The sequence below is a fragment of the Pyrgilauda ruficollis genome, unplaced genomic scaffold (assembly GCF_017590135.1).
Source record: "Pyrgilauda ruficollis isolate IOZ18807 unplaced genomic scaffold, ASM1759013v1 scaffold37, whole genome shotgun sequence".
NCBI classification, from domain to species: Eukaryota; Metazoa; Chordata; class Aves; order Passeriformes; family Passeridae; genus Pyrgilauda; species Pyrgilauda ruficollis.
In genome coordinates this window covers 269,114-290,023 of record NW_024525156.1, presented here as the reverse complement: position 1 = coordinate 290,023, position 20,910 = coordinate 269,114, and the positions used below count along the sequence as shown (strand labels likewise).

At 37.2% G+C, this 20,910-nt stretch overlaps 1 protein-coding gene across 1 annotated transcript in view; it reads left to right on the top strand.

The window, feature by feature from the left end:
- The window catches only part of INO80C (INO80 complex subunit C), a 30,243-nt gene extending 9,720 nt beyond the window's left edge, over positions 1 to 20,523 (top strand). The window contains exons 2-5 of the mRNA XM_041476034.1: positions 10,520 to 10,630; positions 13,550 to 13,661; positions 15,357 to 15,424; positions 19,814 to 20,523. Of these exons, the coding sequence (XP_041331968.1) occupies positions 10,520 to 10,630; positions 13,550 to 13,661; positions 15,357 to 15,424; positions 19,814 to 19,945 (423 nt within the window). The 3' untranslated portion in view covers positions 19,946 to 20,523. The remainder of the gene's footprint in view (positions 1 to 10,519; positions 10,631 to 13,549; positions 13,662 to 15,356; positions 15,425 to 19,813) is intronic.
- Positions 20,524 to 20,910: the final 387 nt, after the last annotated feature.

The window sequence follows — 20,910 nt, the reverse complement described above, 5'->3', positions numbered from 1 at the left end:
ATTATCTTTATTTACATAATCTAGAACTAGAAGTGCTAGTTTAAGGCTCACATCAATGACCTTGAATTTTCTCCAGTCAGAAGTTCCATTTTCATATGACTTTTTGTTAAAGCTACTTGTTGCAGCCAGAATTGCCTTTTTTACAGATACAGACTTGCCCTTTTTATGCTTGTCATTTTTTTTATCTGTCCAACAGATATTTTTTAGTTTGCTGAATAATTCATTGTGGGAAATGTCTTAAAACAGGATCCTGTTAAACCCACCACAAAATGTTAAATACTATGTTTCCCTCTCACCTACAATTGTGGATGTGATACCAAAACTTCACTGATTCTAATGTAGTGGCAAGGCAAGTCTTTTAATAGTTCTGTTCTATTTCAAGCAAAAAAGGCAGTTGGGATAGAAGTTTATTTGAAAACACTGAACTGTCTGGCACTTTTCAGATCTGCTGCAGTTCCTCAACTTCAATATATGGTATCAGGGTGAAGTGCCACAGAACTTGCATAGCTGAGTAAACAACCACCTACTTGTACAAATGTTTCTGCAGAAATATGTCAGAAATTTGCCTTCAGATTAGCTCTACCATACAACTCTGTCTTCCCTTTTTCTCCTGAGCTGCCTCAAAATAGTCTACAAGAGATACTTATATTACCTTATTTTCATCTAAATTAGAATTTGCCATATGTTTATTTTAGTTCAGTTGTCGGGAGTTTTTTTCATTATCCAGTTAAATGTAGGTATCCATCGGATCATGCACCTGCAGTTTTGCTGAGTGCAGGAAACTGGTGCACTATTCAAAGTTGGAATAAGTTTACTAGAGAAAGGAAAGTGGATGCAGTATTCAGGGCATGTGCAACCAGATTTTTTTTGTCCCATAATATGAGACAAACAATAAAGATGACAGGTTTAGCTTGAAGAAGTTTAAAGTCTAAGGTATAGTTTATTTTCTTGTCTTCTTTGAAAGGCCTTTGGAGCATCTAATAAAATTACTGCTCTCTGATACAGTATAACTTTGATGACTTTTTGAAGGTCTGTAGAAAGAATGTTTTTTATTCTCAGTTCCTGTAGCATTGCATTGTTTCATAAATCTGTGTACCTAAGCTCTGTGTTTCTGATGTGGTGTTTCAGTATGGCAATCTTAAATACCTGTGCGCAAATGGAAAAACCTTCTTCTAAGTAACTTCAGACTGTAATGCACCATGGCAGTAGTGTGGTTAGCATAAGTGAAATAAAATTAGAATTTTACTATCCCTAAAGTGACAAGAAAAACAGAATCAAGTGCTAAAATATGCAAAAAGTAGGGAAAATGCAAAAGTGACAATTTGTTTTCTGTATTGGTTTACCCAGTAGTCCATAAAATTTTGAAGGTAAAATTTAACTCTTCTAATTCAGGTGTGTTTTCTCCTTAGCAAAACAGAAACAGTAGGAGCTCTGAAAGATACCCCCTGTTTTCATTTGAAACTATTTAATTGCCTTTCCTTGAAGAAATACTGTTTTGTTTTTCTTTGTTACTCAAGTGCTATTTCCCATAAGGATACTATTCTACATAATAAACTACAATCTGGAAAGGAGTTTTTTTGTTTGTTTTCTTTTTTTTTTTTTTCAGAGTGAAAAATATTCTAAAAAACATTCTCCCATCAATCATAGGAGCCGATAACTTTTTGCTTTCCTTGTCCTTGATTCAGTCCCGTGTAGATGAATGGACTTGGATCCTTCTCCTGCCTTGGCTGAAGGCTGTTACTCGACACAGGGATTCTGGTGTGCTTCCTGAGCAGCATTACAATGTTAACGGCACATGAGCATATTGTAATCCTCCACTCTTTTCTCCAGAAGTACTTTGACCTTAGCTGTTCTGTATCAAATGATGTATTTTAAACTTTAAGATGCAGTTTAGCCAAAGCCCTTGACTGATTTTTTCTGATAGAGAAAGGAACATACTGGCAGGTTTTTTTTATAAAAATTCAATTTACTGTACTCTTTTTTGCTAGTATGCAACCATCCATTTTTAGTCTTAAAGCCCATCAGTTTAGGAGACTTTTTTATTTAGAGGGATCAAAATATTCTGTTAGCTGAGCTCACTTTTACCCTTGATACAAGTATGATCCAACATGTGCTTTTGGATTCTAAATATACTGAAAGTTTTAGCTCTAGGGCCACTTTGGCAATGCCATTCAGCTTATGCTTATGAATTTGTCCAAGTTACAATTTTCTTAATAAAGAAAACTGTCAAACTTTATAAACAAGGAGTAGTCCCAATCCACCAAATGAAATCTAAAAGTGAGAGATCCCTTGCTATTATTTAAGCCAAAGGGAGCTTTGTGGCAAATGCAAATTAAACCAAGTTTTTCTGGGATAGCATGAAGCTATTCACAGTTGTGTCCCAATTACATTTTATTTGAGACTTTTCCCCACAGGAAATAGTAATTTTTTTCCTTTAAATATCTGTAAGTTATAAAAATTTGACTATCACAGTACTTAAATGTCTTTAAATGGGAAAACATATTTGGCATTTGAAATCTCTTGAGAATAAATCCAAGCTTTTTACTGAGGCTTGCTCATCTTATTCTGTGTTTGAATGTTTAATAATTTTGAAGAGAAGAAAGTAAACTTGAGGGTTTTTTTGTTTGTTCGTTGATTTTTTTTAAGTGAGCAGTACCATTATGAAAGGAGATCTTGTGTCATGAAATTGCTACGTCTTTTTTCCCCAGGTTTTTAAGAAATGCTTGAGAGGTGGGGAAAGTAATTAAAATCTTATTCTCCCTTTGGTTGCATTTTTAATTTTGAATTCTAACCCTCGCACATCATAATAGAGCTTTGCATTAGGGTGTTTTATACCTCTATCAAAGTGACTAAAGTAATTAGTATTTTATACATTTTGGTAAGTATTTTGTCACTGGAACCACCAGTGCAGGTGAGTGATAATGGTTTTATGCTCAGGCACTGACAGGACCCTAAATGAGAATGTCGCCTTTTAATCAAGAGCACTTGGAGTCTATGGTATTGAAATGCCCTACAGAGAGCATAGAAAAGCCATCCATCACTTTCTGACAGTCCAATCTTTTAGTGCATGAGTAAAATTTTATTCAGCCTTTCTGAGGCAGTTGGAATGTGAGATGTTTAACTCGCCTCAGAACAGCAGAAGTTCGAAAGCATAATGTCAAGATTGCTATCTGGGCAGCTTACGTGTCTTTGTCTATTATCTTTATTTATTTAAATTGCAGTTGAAGTGTTTTCCATGTCCTGCTTCAAACACTTTCCCCCATACTCTTATATACCCAACAGCAGAGATTATATCTAAATTTTAGTCATATGTTTGAGTTAATTTGCACAGTTGATTAACTCCTGATGCTCAGTGGAAATACTCAGCAAGTCAGAGGGAAGCCAGTGCTTTGGAAAGGCAGGTTTTGTAAGTCTTGTACAGGTAAGTACTACATGACTCAAAAATCCTCTGGGAAATGCTTAGAAGTGCATTTAGTGATACATGTACTTGGAATTGTAAACTATTATTATAATAGTCTAACAATCTAATTTCAAACTTTGTGTTGTTATGTTTCTTTTTAACAACCCTCTTTCAGCTTTCTTTATAAGTGAAAACAGCAATAGCATCTGAGGACAATGTGGTAATTTAAGCAACAATATTTTTGTTGTCAAGCCGTTGGGATATTTACTTGTGATGTCAGTGGAAGCAAAAACCTGTACCAGGACCTTTGTCTGTTAGGATGAGTTGACAGTGATAAAACCCACTGACTTAGGTGGATTTACTCCCAATTCAAACTGTATACACAAATGACTTGCCAACCATAGTAGCTGCTTGAAATTGAGGACAATGACCTGCACTGTACTTACTAGCTGGATACTACTCAGGATTTCAGTTTTTTACGTAAATTCAGTTTTTCAGTGCCCAGTGGAACAAAATTTGCTGTGAATATGCTGGATTAGGGGTTTTTTTTTGGTTTTTTTTTTTTGCCTTCTTGACATTTGAACATTTTCAAGCTGAACTGGGGAAGTTGTACTGGGCTTCATTTTAGTGAGTGGAAAGGAAGAGGGGGAAAAGTTTTTCTTGCTGAATCCAAGAACTTGTAAAATGCAACTAGATGAAGAAGACATGTTTATATGTCTTACTGAAAAGGTCTTTCCAGCAAACCCTTCTGTCACAGACGTGGATAGAGTTAATCTTGTTCTAGACAGTGGTGTTTCGTCAGTACTGCATTGTTACTGATTCTTCAGTAAGTTTGCTTTCAGCAATGTAGCATGGTTATAATGTTGGCAATGAGAAATTTTTTAACCATCATTTTAACTTGAGCTTAAACACATCTAATTCTGACACCTTTCTCAGTGAATTATTCCCAGCAATGTAAAGAGCTGCATTTTTGTCTGCCAGAGGGTACGTGTTCAAGTTTTAATGGCCCCTGTCATGTCATCATGAAAAGTTAAATGATTTAAATATTCAGAATGTGCAAGAGCCCGGGCCAGCCTTGTTATAGTGAGAGCTAATATATTAATCAAACAGCTTAATATATGTTCCAGTATGAGCAGTATTAGCTGGCACTCCGTTAAATAGCTGACATTCAGGTTCTACTCCCAATTTTAAAAAGTCTGCTCATATCATCGCTGCTGTCATCTAGTGACATTCGTGCTCTGTTTCCACATGGCATTCTCACTCACTGTAATTGTCTGCTAGTGAAAATACAGGTATTTTCCATTGATTTTATAAATTACCATTTTCTTCCCTGGCTGCATGCCGCAGCTCTTGTCAGGATATCACAGAACTTACACACAACTAAGAGCCAAGTAAGTTGCCACAAGTTGGGTATTGCTGCTTTGGAAATAGCCTACGATAGGAATAATTAGACATGCACCATAATTGAAGCTGAGTTAAAGAAACATTGTAGTAGTATTGTGGTTATGAAAATCAGCTGCCAAAAGAAGGTGAAAGTAATTAAACTATTTATTGAATTTCACATAGAAAGGTTGAAGACAAGTGGGTTCCTTGGTAAACTGGGTGCTTGGGGCCAGACCCCTCTAATTACTTCATTTTCAATGGTGACATACAACACTCTCATCATCACTATAAGACAAAGTCAGCATTTCAGAAATACTGAATGCAGAAAAAAAACCAAACCAAAATACAACATGTGCAATCACCTTCAGCTACAATTCCTGTACTCAATATATTGTCAAAGCTAGCAAATTAATGATTTGCAGAAAACCAAAAGAATCGATGTTTTCAGTATTGTTTTTGCATCCTTAAATTAGAAACTCCCTTTCCAGTTCTCATAGAATTTATTTATGCATTTGTTTTGATTTACCAACACACTGTTCAGTTACTTTCTGGTTTTAAATTTTGTTTTAGTATGTAAAACTGTTATCACCTAGTGAAACTGGCCACTGATGGCCATAGTACACCTTCAGTGATGTGCAAATTTGTTTTTTAACTTAGCGTGGTAATGGTATGCAGGATGCCAGAAATGCACGCATTTACATCTTGACTTATGTTTCATATTTTCATGGCTTTTTTAATACATAGTAAAATCCTATTAGTCTAAAATAATAAAAAAATGTTATAGACTATAATCCGAAAGTAAATAGGTAAGAAATTTTACTTCAGTATATATCAGCTATTCTGATATATACTGATGTTGCGCAATTTTAATCATTGCTGGGGGAATTAAAAAAAAATTATGTGTGAAACAAGCACTTTCATAATAAGCTAATTTCACCTGGTATTTAGTGTCATTGCAGACACCCATCCAAGCCCCACAATGCTAATTCCACCTGGAAATAGCCAAAACAAAGAAATCAGCTTTCATGGTCTACAAGTTTTGCTTGTCCTCTCTAAATAAAACCAGACAGATGGCTCAGTCTTTGGAAATCATGTGAAAACATCTGCGGTAGGGAATTTGGAACAAAATATATACAAAAAATTAATAGATCTACCAAAACCTAATACTGAAAGTAGTATGTGAATAGGCAGCCTCCCAGTGTGTTTCCTCCCAGTACAGACAGTATATACAGCAGGGTCCAAACTAGGCTCATTCCTGGGGTTTGGCTTTACTCAAAAGAAACCAGTGTAAAGGTAGTAAAGCTTAGGTCAGGTCTCTTCCCCAGATTTGGCTGCTCATAAAACAAACTTATTAGGACTCCCAAGTGTTTGCTGCAGGTTTTCAGTCTCTCTCAAATTTTTGCTACCAAGTCCTCTGTCATCTTCCTCCCTTGGGCGACTGTCACCCAGTCCTAGGACATAACAGGGAGGGCATTGTCCCACCCAGCAGGGATGCTCTGAATACTTGATAGATGGTCTTGTGAAAAGAACTGCAAAATAGAAGCTCATCCCCTCACTATTTCTCTTGTCTATCCCAGGAGGGATAGAGGTTGCCAACTTGCCATACTGTGGTTGTAGTTAAAATTCAGCTGAAGCACATAAATATGACTTTACAGAGGGAATAAAATTGCAGAAGTGCTCCTGTAAGAAGTATTTGACCTGCTGTCTATGACTTTTAACAGATGCCATTCCAGTCAAGGTTGTTCAATGCCTGGGGATACTGGGAGGAGGAGGAGAAGAACAGAGAGGGGTAACATGAGAAGTGGCAACATGGACTTCAGTGGGGATTAATAGTCCCAGAAAGAGGTGCTGGGAGAGGATCAGTTACCAGTAGTTACTGATGGCTTAGCTGCAGTCTTTACTGCGGTGTTTTTATCCTTATTTGAGGTAAAACTAGCATAAGCATGTTCAGCTGTACTGACGTCACATCTTCATTTTTCTGTGCAGGTGTAGCCTGTAAACGTAAAGCCTCTCCAAAGTCTTTGTTGCTATGATCTTCAACAGACTATGGAAAAAAACATACTGCTTAGTGACTAATGTAGCACAAATTCCTTGTACCCCTAGTTACATAAACTACCATTTAAAAGACACAATTTAGTTATAAAGTGCATGTTAAAAGCTGCTCTCTCCTTGAAGTGTATATTGAATTCCCCATAAAGATTGTTTACAAGATCAGTTAAAAAGAAACTTTAAAGAAGCTTTTGAGTATTTCAGCCCATGGTTGCACCTTCTTTTTAGCCCCACAGCAAAGCATTTGGGATTATCCCAGGAGTCTGGGGGTGAGGGAGTTAGCTAAGAGTGTGGCTCGGTAGGGAAAATGTGCTGGGGATGGGCTGTGGACTGGGCAGGAAGGGGAAGCTGCCCCACACGTGACTGGGGGTTACAGCACACATTGAGCAGAGCGCATTCCCTGGTGACAGACACTTCCTCACTGCGCTCGCTACCCCACCATCACTTCACGAGACTACAAAGGGCATTTGAATTCTTCCTGTTTGTTTGTCCCAGCACATGACAGTGAAGAATGAACTGTCTTCCAATCTAAACGACCAAGGGAACAAACACATTTGGGAGAGATTTGTTCAACTGATATTAAACGTTGAATATTACCTTTACTGTGCTGTAATTGTTCACTGAGGAATCTCTTTTCAGGCTGTAAATAGTGGTTTATATTATCACTGTATTATTCACTTTCAGGAAGCATGTGTTTTGCAGAACAAAGGTAGATCTATATCCCCTGCCTTTAAAAAACTTTCAGAAAACAAACCTGAAAAATTACATGAAGTTTCCTATGCTTTAAATCCTGATGTTTAAAACAGAGGCCAGAGAGATCTGTAGATTTTTGAGGCACTTGCAGTTTGTGGCTATAAAGCTGCAAAGGATATCAGCTGAGACTTCTGCAGGCTGCATGGGAAGAGCTTTTCAAAGCTCTGTACTGCCAGAGTTCACACCTCTGTGCAATAGCACATTATTCGGGAAGCACTGCTTCTGCTCAACTCTTTAATGTTTTTCCAGAAAGAGAAGAACATTAGCTCAGCATCTCTCTGACATGGTCGCATTGCTAAAAATCAGAGTTTTCGTACAAGCAATGCTGAGTGAGGGAACTGGCATTCCTCTACAGTATGTCTTTATCTCAGTTCCCAGCATTTAACTGGAATCATAATAGTAAGTCTTATTTGCTTCCCATTCTGTTGTAGGGCTCTGAAATCACGGTATCAGCTGCATGCCTCAGTGATATGAAAACTGCTTTACAGCTCTGCACCCTTTGCCTTGGACAGGAAACTGCTGCTCTCAAATTGTCCATGACAGATCCAGAGGCTACTGCTGGCATTATGTCTCACTGGCACTGGAGGATGATTTGGGTCATCCCATGAACCTGATGCCTTGATGGGCAACAAACCCAAAAAGCAGCAGTTGCTGCTCTAGGTCATGCTGCCTCTGCCACCATGCAAGGGATACTGGCACCAACAAAATCAGCATCTGTCCCGTAATGAGAACTAGCCTGACTCTTAGCAGCTCTAATACCTGAAATCCTTTAGGAGTTGGTACGGAAAAGAAATTACATGTAGTATTTACATTCAGGAGTTGTCCTTCCAGGAACAATTCCTGACTTTCCTTCTCACTGCACCAGCAAGATTAGCACTGAATCCACACAGAAAAAAAAACCACTGAAGACAGTGAGGGTAGTATGTAAGTATATCCATCTGCAGAAATTGCAGACTATATGTACAAGGAAGTTTCTTCCCCTTTACTATTTAACTATTTTTATTTGCTGAGTCTCAAAGTAGTAGTTACTGCTTTGAGATATTGTTGAAATACTGCTCAAAGCCTGTTTCATAGAAACCAGAATACTTACGAGAAGATCACTGAAGGGGCAAAAGTGATAAAGTAATTATCTGTAGAACTGGATTTAAAACCAACCAGATGGTACCAAAGAAAAGGCAAGAATGCTTTGAAGAATAAATCTGAGTGCTGATTCTTCTACTTAAGAGAATTTACACTGATAATGAGCAGTATCAGAGATAATGAATTCATGAAAAATAATCTTGTATTTCAAGCCTTGTCTTTCTCGAAGCTGACTAATGTTTGCTGCTGAAATCTGAAGTGCTGGAAGCATGCATGTACAAGAATATACTTTGAAACCTAGGAACTCAGTGTATAAAGCCACTTTACTCAGGATTGATGAAGATATTTTCTCTGCTCATTGCCACATAATGTACATGTTTCTAAACATCCATCTGCATTTGTTCTGTTTCTCTGACAGTCACTGCCTTTTAATGTTTTTTGTCCTCAATGGAAGAATCAAGTTTAAGCTATTGGCTTCAGTGTTGCTTATGCTGATGTTATTATTGCCTTATCTCCTGTAATATGAACTTACAGAAGACTGTGTTGTTTTGAAAACAGATTATTTCTATTCATATTTTTATTTTAGTAAGGCACTAGAAACATTGCTTTTTTACTTTATACTTCCAGTATTTAAGTATTGGCTATGTAGAATGACTGAAGTATTTCTCCTAAGAAGAGTTCAACTTGCCTAGTCCTTAATCCTGTAATTACTTTTGTATGCATTAAGAGTAAAAATACTTCCCTGTAGTCACATGGAGAAAGATACGCTGAATCATGGCCCTTGCTATATAGCCCAGTCTGTAGAGATACTCCAATAAGCCACAAATAATAGCAGTCCTTTTTTTCATACTTAAATGAGTATTTTATCAGCACAAAAGGTTTTTACAGGAAAACACTTTTTCCCCCTAAGTATTATCTGTCTAAACATAGCATGAAAGAACATTTTTAACTATTTACTCAGTAAATACTGACTTAGCTTTTAGTCAAGCTTTTACTCCAAGTTAAAAAAAAATTAAAAATCAAGGTAAGAATTCCTGTTGACTAAGCTACCAAACTCTGTCAAAATTTGCACTGACTTTGGAGTAGATGAGGATTTCAAATAAACATTTATGTGTGTAGCATGGGCTAATTCTGGTAATTTGGAGCCTTATAGGTCACTAACAAATTTTAAAAAACCCATAAACTCAGCCGTGTAGAATTACCAGAAATTGCTTAGATTGCCACACAACTTCTTAGCTTTCCAGTCACACACATCTTTTCTGACTGCTCTTCCTGCTAAATAAATAAACAAACTATAAAGAAAACCTAGAAAATACTAACTAGTACCCATGTAGATTTTGTGAAGCTAGCATATAAAAATAATATATCATAAAATACTTTTTCTCAGTCCTCACTCAAGTACAGCTGGCACCAAGGATGAAGAATAAAATGATTCATCCATTTTTCTTTAGAAAATTGATGAAAAGCCTTTTTATAACTTTTATATATTCCTGTTAATGCTTTATACAGAACATTCTAAAACAGTTTACATTTCTGCTGTTTTGGGTTGCACATACTGTCTTGCACTTTATAAAGTGAGATGAGGTGGCTTTTATTAATACTGCAATAAACCCCATGCAGTTTTTACTCAGTGGGCTTTGGCCACTCTATTCCCCTCCTCCTTTTTGTGTCTCAGTTGCAAATTGATTGAGAAATACTCTGTTTCATGCTTCCCTACTCTTGGCATACAACATCTTTAGATTCAAAAGAAATAGGAAAGCTAAAAAGGCAACAGGTAGGTAGTACAGCAGATGCCTCCATCTCCAGTTAAACTTGCTCAGAGTAACAAGAAATAAAATTGTATTTTTTCTGCAGAGTGCAGGTGGAGAGGCTGTGAGTGAAAATAAATTTCCAAACACAGACTCCAGCACAGGATCAGTGGAAACTACTGCCAAACCATTACCATTTAAAGACCCAAACTTCATCGTAAGTATATTATTTTAACAATTTGAAATTTCAAACTTTTCCCATAAAAGACTTACTAGGATTCTATTTAACCATGTTCTTAGTGTAAATATTAAGAAAATAAGCCTAATAGCCAAATAAAAGGTTGACAGTTTTTAAGAAATTCACCCAATCTATGTAACACCACAGTCTAAAGTGCACACTGTATTATAGAATGAAAATGGCACTGGTCCAGAGGCAGAATTGTTCTATTAAATTCTGGAACAGAATGAGGAAACCTGTTAAGTGCAGGTAAGTATGAAAATTTTATGATATGGTATCTCACAAACTACCACAGCTAGAGAGGAACAGTTAATACTATGAATGTATGAATCCCATGTTCCAGTTCCTAGTCAAGGCAGACTGCAAAGCAGTTGAGCTAGAAATTAGCCAGTGAGTCATTAGCAAATGGCATTTTGCTCCTTTTCTGGTCGATGACACTCTTAACAGATTTGTGGTGTCTTCTTCCAATCATGGCTCGATTAAGAAGCAAAATGCTCTGTGCTCACTAGAAGTCTGGCCTGCCAGCATTGTCATGTAAACACTGACAGCTGATGAAATGCAGGCTCCTAACACTCTGAGGGTTAAACTAGGAGAGAAGGTGAAGAAGATTAAATTAGTAACGCTGGGTTTGTTTTTGATATCTTTTTATCTTGCTGTGCCAAGGCCAACTCATTGGCACACTGCACAAATGCTTTCTAGACAAGCAAACCTCTCAGACTGCTGGTCCTAAGCCAGTACTTAGAAAGAAGGATTTTATCCCAGATTTCACTCTGCATGAACAAGATACAATATCCCACAGCACATAACGAGTAATTGAGCAATGCACAGCTCACTAAGCACAGGTTTGGCAGGGGGTATGAAATTAATCTCTGACATGTGAGTTGCTCTACATCTGCTTTGCAGACAGCTTCAGTCATGAGAGGGGCATTCAAACGACCGTATACTTTGCTCGCTAATCCTCCAGCAAGCACCAGCATCTTTGAGAAATGAGGCTTATTGCGAAAGCTCCTTTTGTGCCCAGAGGCATCCCATGTAGCTTCCACAGAGGATTTAAATATCTATGAAGCCCTGAGCTGATACTTCAGTTCTTGGAGGGATGTCACCATTTCCAAAGAGGCAATACTAATGTCTGCATGCTTGAAATAATAATGAATGTATAGGGTCTTTGGCAACTGCTGCAGAAATAATAAGCAGTTATAATAAAAACCATGAAATTGTCCCCTCCAATACAGTAACTAATTTGAGAAGAAATGCATTGAGTGTTAATCAGCATTTCATTGGTATGAACTGGTAGTAACAATTTGGATGGATTTTTGCATCTTTCCAGCCTAATTTGCCTTAAAAGGAAGAAAATAAATCAAATAATGTCTCTATCTCATATGTATGTTTAAGTTTGAACCATTAGCTCACTGCAGAGGATAGACTTAAGAGAAGAGAAGGAGGAAGAAATTACCTTTTCCTAAGCTTTCTGATTGGAATTTACATCCTTTGGCAATGGGTGAGGGGAAAAAGACTTTCTGACACTTGTGTAGAGCAGTAGCTGCTGTAGAGCAGTAGCTCCACTTGTCCTAGCTCCAGGTTTCTCTGAACTTTGTTTGGTTCATATGTGCTTGGCAGTCATTGCCTTTTCATTGTAGGTGTGTGAGGTGATGCTCAGCCCTATTTTTAGGAGGCATAAGTTCATATAAAAACAGATTGGTTTTGAGAATACTGAACAAAAAATCATTATGCAGTGATTTGGGGGAAAATTCTTGCAATGAATTAGAATTAGTAGTGTGGAAGTATATGTAATTTCATCTCATGCTGTATCAGTCTCTATTATGCAATGATCTTTAGATGACTAAGGTGTTAGTTACCCTAAGAGCAAATATTTGCCTCTGTCTTTTAAATCAGATGTCCATCACCAAAACCCAGTATATCATCAACTTGTGAGCGTATTTTCTGAATATATCTTATGTCTACAAAAAAAAGCTTTCTCATTGAATCCTTCCTCCTCTCATCCTCATCAATTTAAGTGGTTAATTTCTAAACATTCAAAGTGAAAGTGTGTTTATGGAACTTCACTGAGTTTCAATGAGACTCATGGGGCAAGTAGTAATTATTAACAGAAATAGCAACTTCTCAATTGTAAGAACATTTTCTTTTTCTGAAGTTGAGCTGTAAATCTGTGTCCTTTGATCATTTAGAAGTAGTACAGTATGTTGTGCAGCTTCTGTCTCTGGAGGGACATAAATAAATTATTCTGTAGCAATCACATTTGATAACAGCAACTGCCATTATAGTACCTGTGGCAAGCCTTCCATTAGCGTTCCTTTCAAAGTGCAAAATTGTCTTGGCAGCCAACATTCTATTTATTATTCTTTTTCTATTATTCTGTCTTCTAGCCTTTGAAAGAAAAATAAAATTTCCAGAAAGTTTCTCAGTATTCATTACATTTTGCAAGATCAGTTGTGTTTTCTGCAGTCATGGATAATTTGTAAAAGAGCTGCACCTGTAATATGCCATAAAAAGGAGATAGAAAATTTAGCTGTATAATCACAATTTTAGAAACAACTTCATAGTAATAACTTCTAATGCGATAGGAAGTACATACAGAATCCTGTAATCTCAGGCTAAGCCTAACCACATTGATTTTCTATTTCCATGTAAAAACCAGATTTTCATTTCCTTCAGTTAATGGGAAACATAGAAGCTTTGACACAGTCCAAAAAGCTTTGTTTTTGCTTTCAGCCAAGATTAAAGTGTACAGTATAGTAGCCTGCTGATGAAATAAGTGAGAATAACAAATGGTTCATGACAAGATGAGACATATCAGAAAGACTATGAAATATAAGTGTCATGCCCTGAAATAGTATTCTTTATTTATTTTTTTCTCTAACACCATATTTTTAATTCTAGCACTCCGGCATTGGTGGAGCAGCAGCTGGCAAGAAGAACAGAACATGGAAGAACCTAAAACAAATTCTTGCTTCTGAAAGGGCATTGCCATGGCAACTAAATGATCCTAGCTGTAAGCTGCTTAGACGCTTTGCATGTATTTGTAAATAATAGAATCCACACAAATAACTTTCTTTAAAACGAACCTAAATTATTTCATCAGTGCATGCAGTATCCTGCTTGGACAGGGTCCAGTAGTACATTTAAGATTTCTCCAATCACACTCATCAGCCCCTAGTGGAAAGTAGGGGGAAGCAAATAATTTGGAGTATCATGGCAAAGTTCAAATTCATTTGGGAGGAGAGTATAATAAGGAAAAAAAATATTTATCCAAACCAAGTCAGAAACTCTTATTCCCATGAGATTTTTGTCACCTTTTCACTGGTTAGGCAGCTCTTCCTCTGTGTACAGTCCAGAGGTCTTTTGATGGGTGGCTGCTGCTTGATTAGCTATATTTGGGTACTTTTCAAATAGTTTGTGCTAAACCACATACCTGCAGTAGCTTAGACCTCAGCCCAAGCTTCCTATCCAGCTCCTTATCCTAGATTCTTGGGAGATTTAAATCCTACATCCTCTCTTTAGTGCAGCACAGCTGAAACTACACTATTAGCAGTGCTGATTAGCAGTCCTAGCTGGTTACATCCACAGGAGGAGCAGAGTTACAGCAGTTGTCTTAATCCAGATACTCTTCAAGTCTACTTGTAAAGTAGGATACTATTGAACATAGCTGCTGGCAGAATGCAATCCTCAAATTTTATTTAGGCAAGTGGAGGCATTTCAAAACTGAGCATGTGCATACACTTTTTGTCAGACTTGATGCTTTATCCAAAAATAGCTTGCCATTTTTTGAAGTGTTTTAGATGCAACTGTTACAGAAAAATGCAGACTACTGTGCGTTCCTGGCCATTGTAACTGACAATCTGCTGATGTTGCTATTTCTACTATGCTCTGTTTGCACCCGAAATTTACAGTACTTTTTATAAGAAGGAGGGAAAAGAAATTCAGTTTCGTATTTAAAATCAGCTGTCTGTGGCATTACGGTCTTTTGAATTATGAGATGATGGGTTAGAAATTTGATATGGATGGTGTGTTTGAATTGAACATAGCATCTGAATGAATTGCAAGGGAGATCAGGAAAGAGGAAAGAAATCATTCAGGTACAAGATATTTTTGTAAACATCCAAAATTGAGGATTTAACTACTTAAGCATACCAACTGTATCTTAAAAATTGTTTATGAATGATAATTGCTATCTAAAGGGCACCAAAGAACAGCAATTTCCAACCCTCAGTTTAAACATTCAGACAATTTTCTAGGTCATTGACTGGGCTTAAAGTGGTACATGCTTAAAGATTTAACTGATTTAAAAGATTACTTTGCTTTTCTGGATTATAGTATTTCAGAGCTGCAATCTTGAGCAATGTTTCACAGTCTTAACATACAGTATGCATTTGATAATGATTATTCTTTGCACGTGACTGACTGCAAGGGAATTCATTAAGACTTGGAAGAAATGGACACATTTCAAATGTCTCTGGCATTTTCCTTTTGGGGAGGGCAGTTCTGCTTGCTGAACTTTATTAATAGATGAGCAGGATCAGGCTGTGATTTACATACTAACAGGCTAAATGTTTTCAGAGGTGATTCTGCTTCATATTTCTTTGCCTTAGTGTTGCTAGTTAATAGAGACCTCAGAGAGAAGGTTTATATTATAGAATATATATATATATATATGAGACACTGAGTTTATGCCTTTGTTTGTCTCTAGATTTTAATATTGATGCTCCTCCTTCTTTTAAACCTGCCAAGAAATACTCAGACATCTCAGGACTTCCGGTAAGTATTTTTTTTTCTCCTCAAAATTGACATCTCACCTTCCACAATGAAATAGTGCTGGTGCCTTGTTTTTTATATGAAGTTCCTATTCAGACTTGGGCTTAATAATTATTCAGTGATTTAGGACCAAACCCAAATACTTCTCACTATGTCACAAAATCCTTAGGTTGTTAATAGATGTCAGGACAGACTAACTGTGACTGTCCTGCCAAGTAACTCCTATGACACCTTTTTCTCACCTGTAGAATCTACATTGGTGCCCACAATTTCTAATTCTTAAGATAGCTGCAGGGAAAGCTGGTAGTCCACAATCTCCATTACTGATGACTTTGCCAAGGAATACCCACACTGACTGAAACTTTCCATGCTGTTTGCCTGATGTGGATTTATTTCATTGTAGCTTGTAGAGGAAGTTTTTAAAAGATGGCTCAACAATTTTCAGTAATGAGATTAGGCAAAATTTTATTGTTTGTCCTCTTTTCCACCAGGATAAAACCTCCAACCTTGTTATCATTGCTCTCAAACTTTGCCTCAAACAAATCAGCCTGAAACAGACACTTGGCATAGACTGTTGAGAATTTCAGATACCCCTATGCTTCAGAGCTGGAAGTTAGAGTTTGGCAGATGTATAGCCTGTGTGTCACAGATGGGCTCTTTTATGTGTTTTTGTTAAAGAAAGAGGAGAAAGGGGAAAAAAACCCAACCACATTTGACTTAGATACAGTTTGCACATGCTCCAGAAAGTCTTGGTAGTTACAATTTGGTGCCTGAATTCCCCAAAGATTCTGTTGGCACAAAACAGAAGTAAAGTCATTGAATTCTGCCCAACAAAAATTTTGTATCTCCTGTTGAAACTGTTCCTATGTTACATGAATAATTTTACTTACAACAAAACAGGTATTACTAACAGCATATCTTTTCACTTTTCACCTTTGAATGCCAGTGATTTATTTTGCAAAAGTCTGTGCGTTTCTTACAAGTGAATGGAAATGTTGTATTTTGGAAAAAAAAATGCTTAAGTAATGGTTACACTAAATAGATACACTAATGAAAACTTTGTAATGTCAAAGAGCTTTGCACAGAATTTCTGTGTCTCTTCCCCTGGTTTAATCTGCTTCTCACCCATAGGGCACTAGCACACCTTCACAGGCTTGATATCACCTCCTGGAGATGTCCTTAAAGGTACATATCTGTTATGCTGATGCAGGTTAGCATACCACCTTGCATTCTGTGCACTGAATTAGACAAAAAGTCCTCATTAGGACAGAAAATGGGTGAGCACTTAACTTAGGGCTGCCTTATAGTGGATATTTAGTGTAAGGTATCAAAGAATAGCTATAGCTCCAACTGTAATCCTGCACATCCTAGCATTTGATCTTGATTTGGTAGCATATATTTTCTTAGACTTTGCTTTTTAAGTAACGCATTTAAATGAGGCACCTAGGAGGTGGCTTGTATCCAGCCTGTGCCTCTGAATGTGGTTTGGAAAGGGAATGAGTTGCTCAGATAAAGGCTGGTAACCCTTGGTGCTCAAGAGGAAGTGGAAAAGCAACATCTCCCTCACAGATGAACTGGCAGACAGCAAATGGAAGAGAATGCTCACAACCCCAGGGAAGGTAATTCCCTCCAGCCAGGCAGACTCCTGCCCCATCTCCAAGGAACCAGATAATGCTTTCCAGCACTAACCTTTGATGTATTTCAAAACTAATCAGTCATTGCACCTATAGTGAGCTGATGATGCAGGGTATAGATGAGAGTGGAGACCATATCCCTACAAGCTAAAGGTCAGTTAAACCTTAGGAAATTCTCTCAGTTTCTCAGCTTTTCTTTACCAGCACTTCTTTTCCATCAGTGATTTATGTACTGTAACTATTCTAGCTTAGTATAGATACTCTCTATAGAAATCCATTCAGTGCTGCTTTTGTTTTCTTCTCTTTCCACTTCTTTCCCCTTAATTTTCCATCCTCTAATTGCATTGTGAGTCAAGTTTCCTATTTTACCTGGCCTGCAAGGTTTCTCCAGACCATGATAAAATTACCACACTTAAAAAACCCCTTTTGTTATTAAAATAGGTGAGACAGTGTGTCCTTTAAATTGCTAGGCTAGAAATGTTTCATAAGAAGCACTAAATATGCTTTCAAGATCATGTCCTAGTAGGAGCATATGTGGGACAATAGAATATTGTAGAAATGTAGTATTAGAAAAATGCCCCTGTATTTTCTGTGTAAAATATAAAAGCATTTGTGTAAGAATATATTTTCTGTGGGAATGCTGGATTCCCCTTGAGGGGGAAAAAGAATTCCTTAGCATTACCCATTTAGGGAAGAATTAAATTGTCTACTAGGTACAAAAAGAGAAGTATATTAAAACATTCTCAATCAGCATTCTTGCTCTTATATTAGATGCCATAATTAAATTCTACTGATCCCCTTCTCTTTCTGTGTGTAGCACAAATGGAATTAAATTTACCAATGGTCTCAGCAGAGCAGCCAATTTATATTTGTAAGGCAGCCTAGAATTCTAAAGCTATTATATATAGTATTGACACTGCAAAATAAACCTATTACTTCCAAACTTGCAAAATGAGTATTTAGATATTTTAACATTCAAAACAGAGTAATTTATTGTAAAGCAGATTAAAAAAACAACCAAAAAAAACCAAAAAAACCCAAAAAAAACCAAAACAAAACAAAAAAAAAAACCCAAACCTTCAAATGTTTAATGGTCTCTTCCTTTTCTGAAAATGGATCAGACCTGTTACTATAGAAACAGATTGAGATACCTAGTTTATTGTATTTTAAGAGCATGTCTCCATGGCCTTTGATTTAGTTTTTAAACATGACAGAGTTTTTTCTTTGCAAATTTGTCTTAATTTAATATTCTAATCTCTAATTATTGCTGGAGTATTGGTAAAGTTTGTTTTCAGGCTGAAGCCATGGCACGAGTGGCTGGTTACAATACATTAGTGTCTGCAAACAGTACAGCCCAATACATAATACCAGAACAGTCAAGAGCTGCCATAATATTTTAACCTAGATTGGTGCACAATACAAATTGCAGCTATTGCTTGGTTACTCTATTACAGAATTATGCACATTTGAAAAGCATTCTAATTGCTCAGCTTTTTCTTACATGAGGCCAGATGTAAAGAGTGAAATAAAAGTAAATTTATACCTGCTGTAAAAATTTATACCTCCTAATGTTCTAACTTTGCCATTTGTTTGAAACTTAATTGATGGCTTGAACTGTTAGCTGACTACATTTAATTAACCTGGCAGCATTTCTTTGTAAAGAAAACAAAGCTACAAATAACACTAAATTTTCTAAGTCATATCAGACCAAATGATTGGCTGGATTGTTACCATGGTCAACAGGTGCTTTCCAACATAAAAATGTAGAGAGCTCTGCACTATAACTGTGTGGCATGGGGGACTGTTCCAGCTCTTCCTGGCCTTTCCTATTTTTAGTATCAATGTCTTGAGGGATCTCAACTGCCTGTGCCTTGCAGCCTGCCACCATCTCGTGCTAAAGAAAGGCACAGAAGACACTTTCAGAGCCTTGGCAGGCTCTTGATAATGCAATGCCGAAATGGCAGGGATTGTCCTGGAGGCTGAGTGTGGAGAGGCAGTGCCCTGATGCCTGCCTTCTCCCAGTGCAGCCTCCTGGCCTACCCCTGAGCTCAGCCGAGCTCCAGGTTTCTGTAGCAACAAGGAAGGGGAGAGGATAGAAGGAAACTGGCACCGCTCCCAGGCACCCAGGGTCCAAATATAGCAGAGGATACGAGCGTAGCCCAGGGTGAGCTGGCCAGGCTGCTATCCTGAAAGCAGGCATCTGGAGCAAACCACAATGCTGGGTTCAAATCTCTTATCAGTTCAGTCACAGAACCATAAGCTGAGACTCCCTAGCTTTAACAACCACTTTAAAGTAAATTAAAAGCTAAGTTGTATGCAGCAAGAGAAAGGCAGTCCAAAGCTATCAGAGCACCCATAACTCAGCCTCTTTGTGGGTAATTTATTGGCAACAGCCTGACTCTTTGGAGAGCTGCCTTGAGAGAGAATGCACAAGGCACAGAGTTGCTAGGGTGAGTTTAGAGAGTTGAGAAATTTCTTTTGCACTGTGTTTTATAGGAAGCTTACTTCAGCCCTCTATTATGTTTAATGCATTTCTAATCTGATTTTATAGGAGGTCTGTTAACTTCTCATAAGTTCTCACATGGGGAGAGAGAAAAAAAGACACACTTGTGGCCGCATGGTAGAACAGCAGTGCTGTTACTAGGAAGAGAATCTTACTACTTTATGGTCTTGTAATTAAAACACCTATTTTACTATTATGGTTAGAAATTTTATTTGAATCATATCTCTACCGTTGGTTTTTTGTTTTTTTTTTCAGGCAAATTACACAGATCCACAGAGCAAGCTAAGATTTAGTACTATCGAAGAATTTGCCTATATTCGGATGCTCCCTTCAGATGTGGTTACAGGATACCTGGCTCTAAGGAAAGCTACAAGTATTGTTTCCTGAACTGACTAAATATTCTTGTATATCACTTGTGAACAGTGCTCATTTGGAGTATCATGATGGAAACTGACTGTGGGACTGAGATTCTTTAAAACTATCCATGGATTTTTACATCTGGAAGTAGTTGATACAGGCATTTGAAGAACATATGGATTTGATTTTCACAAATGCTGATATTTGTTAGTTTGCCAATTTGTTAGCAACTTAGTTTGGTGAACAGAATAACTTAGACCGTAAGGATATGTATCTGTACTAAAATGTCTCATGTACTATAATTTATATTAATTTCTGTAAAGACAGGATTTCATCTCCACCCTGTGTATTTTATGTACTATCCTGGCACAGAAGAAACTGTCATTTGATTTAAGGAAAAGATAACAAGATATCCAAATGTCTAAACCTGCCTTACCAGATGTGCTTGACACTTGGCTATGAAGTTTGTCCCATCTGTAAAATGAAGCTAAAATACCCAGCAAGTGCTGCTGTTGTGATGACTTTTTAGGGTTCTGTGGCACTGTGGAAATGAAGACACAAATGTTTGTATTTAATTAACTGCCAACATAAATAAAGTTGGACTCAAACTTGCTTGTAAAATACATTACTTGTTACATGTTCATCTGTGAACATGTGTAACAGGATCCAGTCAAATCACTGTGTAATTCTTAATCATGGCACTTTGCAGTTTTTGAGTGCTTCATTTCACCCTAAATATTCTTCTACCTTTCCTAGTGATTACATTATTTGTATTAATCAGTATGAAGAAGGTACTAATTTTCAGTTTTTAAAAAAAAATGGTTAGAAGCAGGAGTTCCACTCTCCGTTGGCATTCTGACACCCAGATGGCCTTCAGCAAGGCAAGACTTCTACATTAGAACACTGAACTTAGCACCATGAGACACCAAAAGAATATTTGAGAGCAACAGAACATTGTCATACTTTGGAAGAAGGAGACTGAAAGAAAGTTTGGA